The sequence below is a fragment of the Dipteris shenzhenensis genome, chromosome 1 (genome assembly GCF_047967505.1).
Source record: "Dipteris shenzhenensis isolate YYH24624 ecotype China chromosome 1, Dip_SZ_1.0, whole genome shotgun sequence".
NCBI classification, from domain to species: domain Eukaryota; kingdom Viridiplantae; phylum Streptophyta; class Polypodiopsida; order Gleicheniales; family Dipteridaceae; genus Dipteris; species Dipteris shenzhenensis.
In genome coordinates, this window is record NC_141596.1 from 69,746,500 (window position 1) to 69,762,165 (window position 15,666).

The following is a 15,666-nucleotide window of genomic DNA, read 5'->3' on the forward strand; positions in this document are numbered from 1 at the left end:
CATCCCACTATCCTACCGACCGTCGCCTTTCTACTATCCCATCAATCGTCGCCACCCCACCATCCCGCAGGTCACTACCATTTCAGTATCCTACCGACCGATGCCATCCCAATATCCTGTCAGTCATTGTCATTTTGATATCCCGCCGACCGTCACCATCCCACTATCCCGCCGACCATCGTCTTATACCATCCACCCGGTTGTGGGGATAGCAAAATCTATATAAAGGGACCCCATCCCCCCGGGTCATCGCCATAGCAGTTACAACACTCACCTCGTGGAGAGGCATGGCTCCAACAGCTCGACGCATGTGCCATCCACTCCCGCTACGCATACAAGGGTCATGACTACACCCTTCATTACCACACTGTAGCGAAATATCAAGCACTTAAGGAGTCAACAGTTCAAGGAGCCAACAAGTTTGAGATCCGTGGCAGACCACCTTCCCTGTCACTTGGATATGAGGCTCTTGGGAGAGTTTCTCCAAGCCTATAACTCCAACACAAATGTAGGCATTCTTCGAGACACGATGGGCACTCCCCACTTCTACCACCTCAACGTGGATGTGGTGCAAGCCGTCTTCGGCCTACCAATCATTGATGACAAATACTCAGTGAAGAAGAAGATGCCCGAGGTCCTCAATATAATATGTCGGTACGATCGCAAAAAGAGCAAGGGGCACATCCATTTCTCAAAGATCATCAAGTCAAAAATGGAAAAGCCAGCACGAGCCCTCCAATGGTTGACACAAGTCAAGCACACTGACCACCACCAATCGATCATGCCAAACATCTTATTAAGGCTGGCAGAACCCTAGGTCACTAACGGGGCCGATTACTTTTGTAATCAGATGCGGGAGTACCGCAAAACACATGGTGAGGTCATCGGTAAATGCCCCATTCTCGCTATGCCTTATTTCTCCTTAGGCCTTCAACCATCTAAACTTTGTCTCCTTTGCCCCTCTGACCTCCAAACCCTCGCCTGTCATCCAATTTCGCTTAACTTCCAGGCATGGTACCGCATCATCACGAAGTCCAAAATTTATCCAATGGACAATGAGGTGATGCAATTAGCTCAAACCGTGGGTCTGCACTCCAGATAGTCTTCAAGCTGACATCAATTGGATGCAGACCTACGACCGTGCCTCTGCAATACAAATGCAAAGGCATCTCGCGGCTTACCAATCCACTGCCTACCATCCCCTTGGCATAATAATACTCTATAACTGAGTGCTACAAGCTCTCCAAGAGTCCTTGGTTGGCAATTTTGAAACAATTCACATAGCATACCCCAAGGAAGTTGCTGAGGAGGAGCGCCACGAAGCTATCACAGTATTCAATTCTTTCGCCCCACCTGCTACTGAGATTCCACAGCTTCCTCCAATTGATCCCGTCTAGCCCACCCAGCAAGCCACCCAACTCCTCCCACCCCCCTTCCTTGCACAAATCTTCCAGAGTACTCATCTAATGCCTCTAACACCAGCACCGCACAGCACGGGACCTCCCCGTCCATCTCATCTACTACTTTGATTGATCTCTCGGAAGAGGCCCTCAATATGCTGCTTAAGTCAACCAATTTTGTACACTCCTACCGACACAACGCCCACAGAGACAGCGAAGGAGGAACCAATGCTGATGGAAAATGATGAGGTTCCTCAAACTCCTCCCTCCTCCCCATTGGAAGATGTACAATGGAGACCTGACCTGCAATCGTTCCAAGAACTGTCGAACAGTGCCCTCATGCACCACTAGAAGAAGCAACTCAAAGGCTCCTACCTCCACCTCTACAAAATCCTGGAGGTGTGCCCCCTTACGAGTTCATCATCCAGTCTCTCAATGACTGGAGGTGTGCACATATAAAGTGCACACGAGGAGGTTACCACCTCGCTCCCGATGCTCCAATTCCTCTGACCGATGTCGACACCGGTCTCCAACCTTGCTGGCGCATCCCCTTCTTAAAAAAGGAGCAATTTTGGCATTACTACTGCAGTGCCCACGTCGACCGTCGGATCCACCCCTTGTACATGCCCATGAAACGTCAATGGACTTGGGATGAATTCGACGAGCTCCAAAAACGGGACCCCAACATTTTGTACAATTTTCCTAAGTACAACTTCTCGAAAGAGATAACACATGAGTGATTTTGCTTTTGCCTCTAGTCCTTCAACGACACATACGGCTCTATCCTCGATCTAGCCATCATTGCAGTGGTCCATTTCAACCGCCTTCTCCTCTTGCTCCTCCGTGATCTCCCCACTCATAGTCGGCCAATTGACGACAAGCTCCACAACCTCAATAATCAGATTGTCTTCAACCTCGACATCGGCCCCACTCAGTTTCAGTACCTCTACCTCTACCTCTGTGTTCGTAATCTCCATGGCCATTACATCCGCACATACGAGGACATGCACACCATCCATTTTTGGAAGTTCTTCTCATGCCTTACTCGGCTCACTCCCCGCCCAACTGGATCGCTATGCAGTCCTCCAGACGGTCCTCTCCACTCACCTCCTCCAGCAGGCTGATCTGAGGGTGGCTCGACGATAGGAAGGGGGGCATATTAACATCCATAGGGTATAGTCACATAATGCAGGGTAATCACTGATTAGAGGTGATTAGGCTTCATGATTTACTTCAACAGTTGTAGCCATGGAAGGAGTACAGTGAAAGTTTCACGGGGTTTGAACCGCAAATAACTCAAGTGGTTACAAGTCTTAGGGGGTTTGAACCCCAAATAACCCAAGCGGTTACAGGCTCAAGCAGCAAATTGCCACAAATAACTCAAGCACTAACCATACTCAGGGGGTTTCAGCCCCAAATAGCTTAGGCCTCAGAGGCGCGAGGCTAACACAAGTGCTATTTGGCGCTCTTATATGTTTAACACAAGTGCTATTTCCGACACACAAGAGTGGAACAATAGAAGAAAGATGGAAAGGATAGCAAAGATGCCTTGGCACCCTACTTGCCCAAGAGCCTTATAAATGTAAAGAAAGAGAGAGTGCTAAAAGGAAAAGGGTTGGCCCTCCCTTCAAAAGGTGACTTGTATAAAAGACCAAATGGTTGACTTTGGTTTTCATTGTTGTGTGCAAAAGTTTGGATGCAAGAGTGTCTTTGGATGTTCTCTTATTTCCTTTGTAGTTCCTTCAGTGTGTTTGCTGCTCCATCCCCTTCAGTCTCCTCTTCCCTTCTCCTTCTCCCTCCCTTCTCTCCTCTCTTCTCCCTTCTCCCCCTTCCCTCTTTCTCTCGTGGAAACACACTCTGCAACAATCTGGGAGCGCTTGAGTGACACATGCGGATGACTTGTGCCTTGCATTGCTCTCACAAGGTGTAGCTTGAAGTGGAGGCTCCATCAAAATTCCTTCAAGATCCCCACGACACGTGAGTCACCGTCGAGACTACACAACTTCATAGCGGAGTCCTACATGGCATTTTGGGAGCATATCAAGTGTGATTTTGTTGCAATGGTTGATGGAATTTGTAGGGAAGTAGCCTTATCTGTAGATGTTAATGTCAGTTTGATGAAAATGTTCCCCAAAAGGCCTAATCATATCCGAGTAGGGAACTAGAGACCAATAACTATGCTCAATACCTCATATAAAATTTTGGCGAAGGCTTTGGCCAACAGGATTCGAGATGTTTGTGGTAAAGCAATTGAACGTGAGCAGAAGGGTTTTTTCAAAGGGTGGGATATCTTTGAAAACATTTTGAATGTTGTTACAGCCCTTCACTATGTAGGTCAATCTTGCTCCAAGTTGGTTCTGATGGGTTTTTATTTCGACAAGGTGCATGATCACATTAGGTAAGATTATTTGCTACAAGTCCTAGCTAAGTTGGGGTTCGCTCAGTCGTTCTGCAAAATGGTGGGTTCCTTATCCATGATTGTGTCTGCAGTACAGTGCGTCAATGTGGAGTAGTAGGGAGATTCGACCTCAAAAGATCAGTCCGCCGACAAGGGTGCTTGGTGGCCTGGTTTCTGTTTGCGATGGGAACAGTTCCTCTTATAGTAGGATTAAGTTGGAGCTAGAATCACAGTGGATCAAAAGCCTGAGACTCTCTTTGAGAGATCAATTCTGTGCACGGCATTTGTAGACGACATGGTGGCTATGTCGAACTTAGTGCAAGGAAAGTGTGGAGAACTTAATCAATGTCTTGGAGAATTTTTGTATAGTCTTGGGCTTGAAATGTAGTTGGGAGAAGTCCTTCATAATAAGTTGTGATGCTGGGTGGAACCCAACTAGGTGAGCCATTTTGCGGGAAAGGTGATCCAAAGGGGAGCAGTAATTATTGGAGATATCATAGTCAAAGAGTGTGTTGGTGTGTAGTACTAGGTGGTCTAGTACTAGTCTTGTGTGGGTGTGTCTTGTGTGGGTGCCACGTGTCATCATGGGACTTATCCCATATGCACCAAGTGCTAGGGTGTGAGTGAGTAGCCTACATAAGGCTTGTACTTCACTTATCTTGTCATACTTGATGAATGAATGAGAGCCTTTCATTATGTCTTCATTTGAGCATTATTCCTCACACCGTAACTCTCTCTCTCTCTCTCTCTCTCTCTCTCTCTCTCTCTCTCTCCCCCCCCCCTTCACCATGTTTCTAACATGGTATCAGAGCCACCTTCCATAGCTGCCATGTCACCCAAGCTTGCTCTAACCCTAATTCATCACCCTTGCCCTAACCCTAATTCTGCTTCAGCCTCTTTCCTTCTGTAGCCATCTCATCTCTTCTTCATCTAACCTCTCCATAGCCCTACTGGTCAGCTTGTTTTCAACAGGCATGTGTACACGTGCTGCTAGCTTGCATCTCCTTCAAGTGGCGCTTGTATACATGCTGATTTAGAGCATTTCCATTCCTATTTTTAGGGTTTCCAAGCCATTGCAATAGAGCTGTCCATCTACACGCATTGGTTGGAGAATTTCAAGCCTTTTGGAGGCATTTTCGACCAATTTTGGAGCTCTCCTTCGCTGAAATCAGGGTTTTTGAGTTGCTGCTGCAAAGTTGCTTTCAACAGAACATTTTCGGAGGTTTTCAACACCAAGAACAAGCTTCTATTACTGCTGCTATGTAGTTGGTCACTTGACAGCTTTCTCTGCAGCATTTTGAGTCATTTGAAGGCATTTGATAGCTATTTCTAGCACTCCAGCCCACGACTTGCTCCATGCAGATTTCGGATCTCTAACTGCCCCGAAACCCTAAAAGTTAATTTTTGCAATATCTACTTAGATCTTCCAAAATTTTTAGGGCTCCTATGATTTGAGGGCTCCTGAGTGTTGCAAGAACACTCTCCTACAAGAAAATTTGAAAAGCCCCAAAATTTTCTAAACCCTAATTTTTTGTTAAACCCTAATTTTCAAAATTTAGGGAATTTCTATTTTTTGCATCCCTTGAGCTGTATAGAAGTCTCCTCCATGTAGAGATTTGGGTATTTCTCCAAACTCATGTAATTTTAGTACTATCTTGTACATTCATTTGGGCATTTTGCCTCCTTTGGGCATAATTGCTCAACTTTGAAGATCTTCTTCGCATTTGGTGACTCTCCAATCGGCATATTGAGAGTCATCACACGATCTCCCTTGGTAGCTGCTCCTATGGACTTCATTGACACATTATTCACGGGCATCCTAGCCTAGTTCTTCACCTACATACCTCTTTGCATCAAGATGTATACACTCTTGTGCAGTAGCTACTTCGGGATCATGGGTTTCCTACCCTTGCTATGCATAAAATGACTAAAAATATTTCTATGTTTGAGTTAAAGGTTCTCTGTCTTGAGTAGTCCCTCTAAAATGAATGTTTGAAGAGTCCATAAGAGGTCCTCTTCCCTGGGTTGTCCTTTGCCCTTGCCAGTCACAAGCTGACTGAGAAGCCACTATCACACGGGGGGTGTTGGATAGTTGGACTTACTCTTTGCAGTATTGCGGTGGAGGGGGGATCGGTCTACTCTTGCATGTTGGGTCTCACACTCTTTGCTATGAAGAGGGGTGTTGGAGATTTCATAGTCAAAGAGTGTGTTGGTGTGAAGTGTTGGTGTGTAGTACTAGATGATCTAGTACTAGTCTATGTGTGTGAGTGCCACGTGTCATCATGGGACTTATCCCATATGCACTAGGTGCTAGGGTGTGAGTGAGTAGCCTACATGAGGCTTGTACTTCACTTGTCTTGTCATAGTTGATGAATGAATGAGAGCCTTTCATTATGTCTTCATTTGAGCATTATTTCCTCACACTGTAACTCTCTTTCTCTCTCTCTCTCTCTCTCTCTCTCTCTCTCTCTCTCTCCCCCTTCACCATGTTTCTAATAGTAATCAGGTACCTCGTAGCACCTCTGGAGGTAGGAGTTACTCTTAGGCAATGCTTTGAATGGTTTCGAGACAAGGTGAAGCAGAAGCTTCGAGTGTGGAGTGGTATGACCTTGGGATGGAATGCACACTATTTGGTAATCAAACATGTTCTCTCGGCCTCAACTACCTAGTTGGCATCTATTTGGTGCTTCTAAAAGACACACTAGTTGGAGATAGACAAGTTGTTCAGATCCTTCCTTTGGGTAGAAGATGGGGAAACAAGGAAATGGCATTATGTTCCTTGGGAACACTGAAAGCTCCAAAAGCTGTCAGCGGACTGGGAATCCCTAGCCCTGACAAGATAAATGTTGCTCTTCTGACTAAATGGATGCCAAAGTTATTTGATGACCAAAATGTTGAGGCACAACAAGCTATAAATTCTTTTGGTGTGAGTGCCTCTCAGTCAAAAGGATCAAAAGAGGCTGAGGATGCAGAGGATGCTGATGCTATGTTTAAGGCACAGTTAATTGATGTGGGAACACTCACGCAAGACCCACGGTTCTTTGAGTTTATGCAGATTCCTAAGGAGAGAAAGAAGCATTGTCATGCAGGAGAGCCTAGTGGGGTTCAAAACCAGTCACTTAGCGTGACACCGTTGGATGGACAGCCTCCAGTAATGCTTAATGAGGCAATGTGTCTAGGGATATGTAATAAATGCAGCCCGCAATGCCTAACATGATGTATGCCCTTGGCCCGGGGAGTATGCATAACAAAGGTCTAAGATGCTAGTTGAACATTTGGGACCAACGCTCAGCCTCTTGGAAACCGAGAGGCTGGATTGTGGATGAATTCCATCTTAGTGACAATGAATGGGAAGTCCTGCATCAAGTGTTAGAGGCAGTCATCAGTGAGAATTGGCCTCTAACCCAATCCCTACCTTGGATTGGCGGGTGAATCAGTGGGTAGTGGGCAAGGTGGGATTGAAGAGGGTTTCTGCTAAGGTGGTGTATAGGAGCCTTATTGTTGAAAATATCTAGATGGTGGGTCACCTCAGCGCCAAAAGGAAAGTGTGGAGAACCCCTAAATGGTGGAAAGACAGGTTTAAAGAAATCTTGGGGGTAGTGTAAAGCGGGTAAAGCAAGCTTCCTTTCATGGAAGATTTTGCATAAGTGGCTGCCTCTAAGGGGACGCATGGCAACGTGGAAAAACATCAACGCCCTTTGATCGCTTTGCGGCTGTGCTATGGCGGATGATTCTCATCTTTTTTGGTCCTACATAGTATCCAAGAGAGTGTGGAGTAAGGCGGCCGGTCTTATCAGATCGGTGGGCTTGATGGAAAAGTTCAATTCGTGTGCAAAGTGGAGGCTGGTTCTCTTGAGCAAGACGACGAATCTCCCCTCGACCCTCTCAGTGTGTTGGCCATATATCAGGGCCACAATCTTTTGAGGCATATGGTGTGTCATGAACAAGTTAGTTTTTGGGTCATTTGTGAATGTTGGTCTGAGGGTGGAGGCGATACGGAATCTAACCAAGGTGACACCTTGGTCGAGGCTGCGTGTTTAACTTGCCTCTTGGTAGTAGGCCATGGGGAGTGTGCCCCCGTGAAAAGCGGCCAAGTTTTGTAATGTTTTTCAAATTTTGTACTTTTCCCCCTTATTAATAATAAAGCCGGCATGTCCTTTTTTGTTTTTTTTATAACAAGCCTACAATATGTGAAAAACAAGGGTAATGAAGCATTGTTTTCAAGCCCTTCTCTCTATAAGTCTGTCTTTCGTAACGACCCTTACCAAACCGGTCTCATGGTGAAGAAAACAAGCTTGCCAACCTTCTTTGCTACGTGTGACTCGAGCAGTACTAGTTTTGTAGAGCTGATGTGGTTGGTTGGCATGTTATATGGGTACGATGTTTGAATGGGCTTGGTGATGAGTAATGCTAGCGATGCTGCAAATATGGCACAGGCAGAAAGGTAGTACACGGGTAAAGATGGGCAGAGAAAAGGCAGCTTAGCTGGAAGGCCCCTTTTCCCACGCCTTTTTCTTGGCTGTGCCAGCAAAAAGCAGGACGGAGTGCCAACTAAATATTACGTAAGTAAGAAGCTTATGCATGAATGAAGCTTTGGGCATAGCGAAATGAGGCATGTGGAAGGACGGCAGGAGCAGTCAAGCGGTGCGGGGCGGGCCCCAAAAAAAAAAAGTGCTTGTGTGTACATGACGGGTGATATATAAATATACAATTTTGGCTGCTAAAAAAAAGTAATAATAATATATGTGGGAGTCGATGGGTGTTTGGAATGCTCTTCTTTTTTAGTATTAACCATTTTTTCAAGTTGAAACATCGTATCACACCCACACAGTGGCAGACATTTCACCACCACCTATCGGTTGTTGGTTTGGTCTTCTTCACAAATCACCGAGAAGCTCCAACAAAAAAGATGGAGTTTCAAAAGACAGTAAGGTGGGAAGTCTTAAAAAACAAGCAAACAAGCAGGCAAGCAGGCTCCATTGCTTCTGCAAAGCCAAGCTTCCCTGGAAACAAGCAGGTTAGGCCATATGATGATTCAAAGATGATGAAAGAAGCAAGATGAAAAAGTGGGCTCCTTTTGACCCATCACCTGCCACACCAACCTTTGCCAGCCCGTCCCCTGTCCTCTCTCATGAGCTCCCGCAACTTTCAAGCTCTCGTATCTCATCTTGTCCATATCACCTCTAGGTAGTTCTCGCTATACCTTCCGTTACCCCTTCCTTTTCATGGTCTCCTTTCCTGCTACTGTTGTTGCTGCTGCTCCTGCTGCCCCCTCGGTTGCTTCCATCCCTCCAACCTTCCTTGACGCATTGCTCATCTTTCAAGCCGCCTCCTTCAATTTAGTCCCTCCTGTAACCCTTCCTCCCTCAATCCCATCACCCTGTTCTCTTTCTCACTTGCCCTCACCGCTGCACCCTGCACCAGCAGCAGCAGCTTTGCCTGCCTCCATTTCTGCCTCTCATATTGCTCCTCCGCTCCGTTCTCTCTCACTAAAGTACCAGCAGCAGCAGCTGCTAGCAGCTTTGCCTGCCTCCATTGCTGCTTCTCATATTCATGAGGTGGGTGGATTGTGGATATTCTGGTGCACATTTTTCTCCCCTCTTATGTTTAGAATCTAGATTGCATCCAGCTTGCTGTTCTTGCCTTGAGCCCTTATTTCCAATCGCCGTGAAACATATTTTGTGTTGCTGTTATTGGATTACTCACTGACACAATGTTGTACGTAGCGAAAGGCGGAAATATGCAAATACCCGTCGCCCTGGATTTTGCCCTTAAATTCGTAAATGTTAGGAGCCCAGTAAGCAGGAGACCAAGGTGGGTGGTTTGGTGCTTGAGCTACCGCCGAAAAGATAAAGAGGACAAGAAACTACCTGCAGGTTTCAATCTGAGCTAGGGTAGAGTCGAAAGGAAAGGATTGAGAAATGGAGATTGCATTGTAGGCATCACGAGCTGAGCATTATAGCCTATAGGCATCAGGAGGTGTCAGGTTTGTGCTGGCAATTGCCGCGCCAGTCACTGCATCAACGGTGACGTACTTCGGTGGCCTGATGTGATTGTGCACTGTTCGAACTTCGGGGTAATCGGTATAGTAATAATAGTATCAAGCAAACTCCGGGATCTGTGTCGACATCGGCACTCCCCTGAGGGTGAGTTGCATTCGCAATTTAGCGTGAACAATTCAAAACAAAGTTCGCGGCTAGGGATTCGGGAATGCGCAGTGCGCGCACTGCAACCTTTCAAATGTTTGCGCAGTTTCTAATCTGCCTTTCTAGTCTTCTGATCCTTTCTCCCACACTGTAGGCCGTGAGGTGACTTGGATCTCGGATTGGAAATATACTGCACTTGGAAGTGAAGCCCAATGGCTCGAATTAGCAGTTACGTGATCCAATATGTGAATTTCCTTGCTCTGGTATCGCTTCTCTACCTCTTCTGTTGATCTCGATTCTCTACCATTTTGATGTGCATCCACCAAACATCTGCTTGGCAACCTGTCAAGTTCTCGTGGGCATTAATTGTGAAATGTTGGATCGTCGTCACATTTTGCTGTTTCCCCGCAGCTTTTATCGTTGGCTGTTCTGGGATTTGGTGCTTTTCTGGCGACAAGGCATGGCGATTGTGAGAAGTTTCTGACAGTTCCCGTGCTTGCGGTTGGTGGTTTCATCCTGGTCATGTGAGCCCTCCTCCTTTCCCGACACTGCTTCGAGTCTATCTCGCGGACTTCAACTCAGTTTACCTTCCTCTTCTTTTCGCTACACAGATCCCTGATCGGTTTCATTGGAGCGTGGAAAGATATACCAATTCTCCTATGGATCGTATCCTTTGCATCGTATTGGGTATTTGTTGCAAGGACCCGGTTTCGTCGAAAGATTTTAGACTTAGCTTGGCGCTCGTCTCTTTTCAAATTATCGATTTGGGATTTCCCTAACCTTGCTCTCTCTCTAGTACCTAATCGTGATGTTTATTCTTCTAGCGGCAATGGCAGCATTCACAGTGTTTGCGTAAGTACCGATTTGTCAACTGTAATTTTCATGTTCCAAAAAGTAATCGTCCTGAGTGTAGACGTGAGCCGCAAAAGGGCGTTTCAGCTGAATCAGATCTCCTTGAAACTTGGATTATGTAATTCGAATCTGAGGGCACACACCTTATGCAAGTGCTATCTTTTTGTATGGCATGCAGGTTTATAGTGACGAACAGTGGAGCCGGGCATGCTGTAAGTGGCCAGGGGTAAGAACTCCCACACTTGGGGCTCCATACGTTGAGGTCGTTACTGCGAAATGAGAGGCATGTTCGCTAGTTACAGAATGAGCACTTCCGACTTTAATTCACGTGTGCATTATCGCAGATATAAAGAGTACCGGCTCGGGGACTACTCACGTTGGTTGCAGAAAACGGTAAAAGAATTTGCTAGCTCATATATGGATGTAACTGTAACTGAACCCGTGTTTACGGCGTATCTCCCGATTACTAATTTTTCCAAGCCCTTTTTTCAGCTGCACAATACGAAGAATTGGAAACATCTTAAGAGTTGCTTAGTCAAAACTAAATCCTGCAGCAAATTGATCAACGAGTACAAGGTCAGTGCACGGACCAACGGCACAACATTTTCTTCCATTCCAATTCAGATTAGACTTCCTATCACGCAAGATTCCCTCGCTGATCTGTGTATTTGTGTTGATCCTGCTTGAGCGAAGACCCTGAAAGAATATCAAAGCGCCGATTTGACGCCGATTCAGTCTGGCTGCTGCAGTCCTCCATCCGAGTAAGTCACCCATCGCTAGCGTCTACGCTTTAACTTGCTACAGTCGGACTTTCCTTGCCTCATGGATTTTGTACCTTTTCTCAGGTGCGGTTACCAGGCCAGAAATGCGTCTTATTACAATCTCACCGTCCGTTCAAAAAGCACCAATAACGATTGCAAATTATACAGCAACGCTCCTTCAGTCAGATGCTATAATTGCGACTCTTGCAAGTATATTGCCCCTCCAACCTCTCCCTGTCTATATTCGACGGAAGCCGGGTCATATAGGGGACTTTCATGTTGATATATCTGCTCGGGGTTTGGCAGGGCTGGGGTTGCGCAGTATCTGAAGAAGGAATGGAGGCTGGTTGCCATTGTCAACATTGTCGTTTTTGCATTACTGGTGAGTAAGCTGAAAAGAACGTCTGTCTGTATTTTGGCCTTCATGATTAGACGGCATGAAATACGTCTCTCTCTCTCTCTCACACACACACACTTTTTTTTTTTTGGGGTGAAATCACACACACACACCACTCACAACACACATACACACACATCACTCACAACACACATACAACATACACATGTGTGTTGTGAGTGATGTGAGAGAGAGAGAGAGAGAGAGTGTGTGTGTGTGTGTGTGTCTCACTTCAATTGACGATTTTCTCAACATGGCATGTTACAGATTTTTCTCTATTGCATTGGGTGTTGTGCCAGAAGAAATGCTACAGATGCTACTTATGAGAAAACTTGGGACTAATCCCCTCTGCACACCTTTCGTTGACAAGATGATTACTAGGATGCACCCATGCATGTTCTATGATCTATCTATCAATCTACAAAATGCACCTCGGAGGAAAGTTCGACGATTCGCCTCCATCATCCCCGTCCCTTCAGTCATTTTTGCTATTTTTTGCTCTGCTCAATTCTTTCATTGAGACGTGTTTGTAAGATACGAGATTTTTGAAGTGAAGACATTTAGGTCATTCACTACTCGTCTTATTCTGCCTCCTTACAGGTAGTGTGACTTGAAAACTCTCCTCACTTGTACTTGTAATTGGTTTCTAGCACTTGCTCCTTAGAGAGAGTGCACTCCTTTTTTGAATTCCATTTATAATTTTTAAAAACTAGGTTGCCGTAGGTAGACTTTCCGTCATGGCTCTAACTCCAAATTGGACTTGAATCCTCACTATTATCCAATTGGAGTCTCAGTAGCAAGGTCATGAGCTTGTCCAACAATTACGCAATCAAGTGATGGCAAGAAAGAAAATATGCAATTATCTCCCTCCTTATATAATAGATTTGTGGGAAGAATGAATAAAAAAGTATGTTTTTGGGTCAAATTTGGAAGGAGTGTTTTAGTCCTTTAGATCAATCTAAAGTCAAGGGCCTAAAATTGTACACGTGGCTTAAGGAGAGCTCACAAAAGTTTTGCTTTTCTAGAAATCAAGTTTCAAACCCTTGGATCTTCATAAAGATCAACGCCTATAATCACGACACTTGTTTTAACGAGGGCTTAGAAAAGGAAAACTTCCTTCTAGGTTACCTACCGTAACAAGTTAATTGAGTTGTGTTTTTCAAATTGCCATTGATGCAGATTATCCTACAAAGTTGGTTGAATTTTAATAGCCCAATGTCATTAAAAAATCATTTGTTTTTTTTTTTCATCCAAAATCACTTATTTTATCACTATACTAAGATTGCTTTCTAGAAAGATTTGGAAATAATATAAAAGGATACACAATTTTATAAAAGGCTTAATTGCTTTATACTCTTTATATGGTGTTCAAGAAACCAATGGCCAAGAGTGCTAATGCAAGGTTGCAAGGTCACATTAGCCTTGCTATCATTGATTTGTTGAAGCACTCATGCTAAGGGCTCTCAGCCCTTGTTGATATATCCAAGCAATAACGATGGTACCCTTGGTGCAATCCTTGACAAAGCAATGCACGTAGAGTTTAGCAGTATTTTGTTGTGTAGGAATCTACATTGATGACTCCCTAATGGGTTCGGTGAATCACCTGTCGATAGTAGCTGAAAGTGAATGTTGTTGAGGAGTCCATTGGTACAGCGACTATGTTTTTAAAGGGAAAGGCATAAATCAAGTACGGAATATGTGAATGTTGTTGAGGAGTCCATTGGTACTCCTCAACAACATTCTCATAAATCAAGTACGGAATATGTGAATGTTGTTGAAGAGTCCATTGGTACAGCGACTATGTTTTTAAAGGGAAGTCGCAAGGCTATGGCACCTAGTGCAAAAAATAGCATCGCATCTCTTGCTTCACCACTTTAACCTACCATTATCTTAGTACATAAGCATGAAATGGAGCAAGCAATGCGCCGTCTTGTTTGACCTCTATGGTGTGGATCATAGGGACACAGTTGTGTCTGATAGATGGGTGAGTTGACCAGTGTATCTTGTATGTAACATCTTGCACACCAACTGCAATCGCAATTTCTACATGATACAGCCTAATTTTAAAGAATTTATTAATGGCATTAGCTACCTTACAAGAGCTTTTCCTTGAAGGTCAGATAAGTTTGTGTCAGTATTCGTGAGTAGTAATATTTCAATCAATACTTTATGCTATTTGTTCATTCATTCAGTGGTCTCAATTTCGAACAAACATGTTTCAGTGGTAAGTAGGAAATGCACAGTAAGTACAATAGGAAGGATCATTATATTCAAGAGCTTGGTAAACATAGAGTTATTTAGGTCGATGATTTACTAGGAGATGATTTTTTCATGTTAGTTTCGGTAATAAGCGAAACTTTTATGTTGGGCTTGAAAGTTTGTATGCCCTGATAAAAATAAATGTTTGAAACATTCGCTAGGATTTGAAACTTTTGTGTTTTGAAGTTTCGCCAAGATTTACATCTTTTACTTCAACATTCAAAAGAAAATATATGAGGATAGTATATTCTATCAATATTGTGAAACTAAAAAAATTAGCTTGATGAACTTTTGCCAAGATTTTATATTAATATATAAATATATTTTCGATAAAAACATCCATGAATCTACCCACACAAGATACGGTTGATTGTTTGTGTTTTTAGCAAAGCACTAGCTTGATCTCAATTCAAGGTGTTGCTTAAAGCATTATGTATGGATACATGGGTGCATTTTTTTGGTAAGCATGTGCAAAAATGGTGAGCTTACTCTCTCTCTCTCTCTCTCTCTCTCTCTCTCTCTCTCACCTTTCTATTGAAATAAATTATTAGTTTTTGTTGTCATTGTTATTGTGCTCTCTCTCTCTCTCTCTCTCTCTCTCTTTATATATATATATATATCTATCTACATCACATCCCATGGAAAGAAATTATTAGTCTTCTTTGTCAATGTTATTGCACTATAGTATTTGTCTCTCCCCATGTCTTTGTGGTCTCTTCCAAACACATGATTATATTAAGTCTTGCCTTCACATTTAAGGATTAGCATGAATCTTGTCCACATCTTGAAAATAAACCACTCAAAAATATTTTTTTCACTCGAAGTTGAAACCTGAGATAACTTATAATGATTTAAACTTCAAACATGATCAAGTGTGGAATAGACTAGAAATTGAAACTTTAAAAAACTTATATTTCTTTAGATATTAGACTATGGAGTCTTGCATAGATGCAAAAGTCACAACTTCACATCCCAAAAACTCTCCTTGAAATACATTGTGATTTTCTATTATCATTTACACAACCATGGGTAGGTCCGCACACGAGATAGCGCCATAGCCACCTCTATCATTGAGAGCATAGGTTCATGGATGAACATGTGCTCATTTTGATGGAGACCCAGGTCCACTCTTAAAACAAAAATGTAGATATGTTTGCAAGTAGATGTGTTTGCATAAGAGCAGGATTATGGGCTGATTTTGTTGGCAGCAAAAAGGTGGTCTTAGGTAGCAATGATTGGCACAATTTTTAAGGTGGCTGACATAGGATTGATGGACTGAGTAGTCCACATGTGTTGGCAAAAGTGGCTAGATTTGTTTCTCGGTTCTTGTCTCCATGTGATGGGTTAACCTTTGTGGGAAGTCGAGCTTGTGGTGCCAAGATCTCATATTTCAAGGCTAGGATGTTGTTTCAAGTGTTTGGCCCATAAGGGGGGGAATATGGGTTTTGTGGCA

The 15,666-nt window shown here is 44.0% G+C and overlaps 1 protein-coding gene across 3 annotated transcripts; it reads left to right on the forward strand.

Annotated features, from left to right (window-relative positions):
* The first annotated feature begins 9,007 nt into the window (after positions 1–9,007).
* Positions 9,008–12,663, forward strand: TET10 (tetraspanin10). Of its 3 annotated transcripts, none has more exons than XM_087384086.1 (12): positions 9,008–9,356; positions 10,099–10,207; positions 10,356–10,468; positions 10,556–10,610; positions 10,741–10,796; positions 10,975–11,022; positions 11,141–11,189; positions 11,289–11,372; positions 11,490–11,557; positions 11,642–11,767; positions 11,864–11,939; positions 12,222–12,663. In XM_087384086.1, the coding sequence occupies exons 2-12, from the start codon at positions 10,157–10,159 to the stop codon at positions 12,294–12,296; spliced, it is 801 nt and encodes a 266-aa protein (XP_087240212.1). In that variant the 5' UTR covers positions 9,008–9,356; positions 10,099–10,156; the 3' UTR covers positions 12,297–12,663. The 3 variants fall into 3 exon arrangements, with proteins under 3 accessions (XP_087240212.1, XP_087240230.1, XP_087240222.1); XM_087384104.1 differs by lacking the exon at positions 9,008–9,356 and adding an exon at positions 9,536–9,612; XM_087384096.1 differs by lacking the exon at positions 9,008–9,356 and adding an exon at positions 9,606–9,674.
* Positions 12,664–15,666: the final 3,003 nt, after the last annotated feature.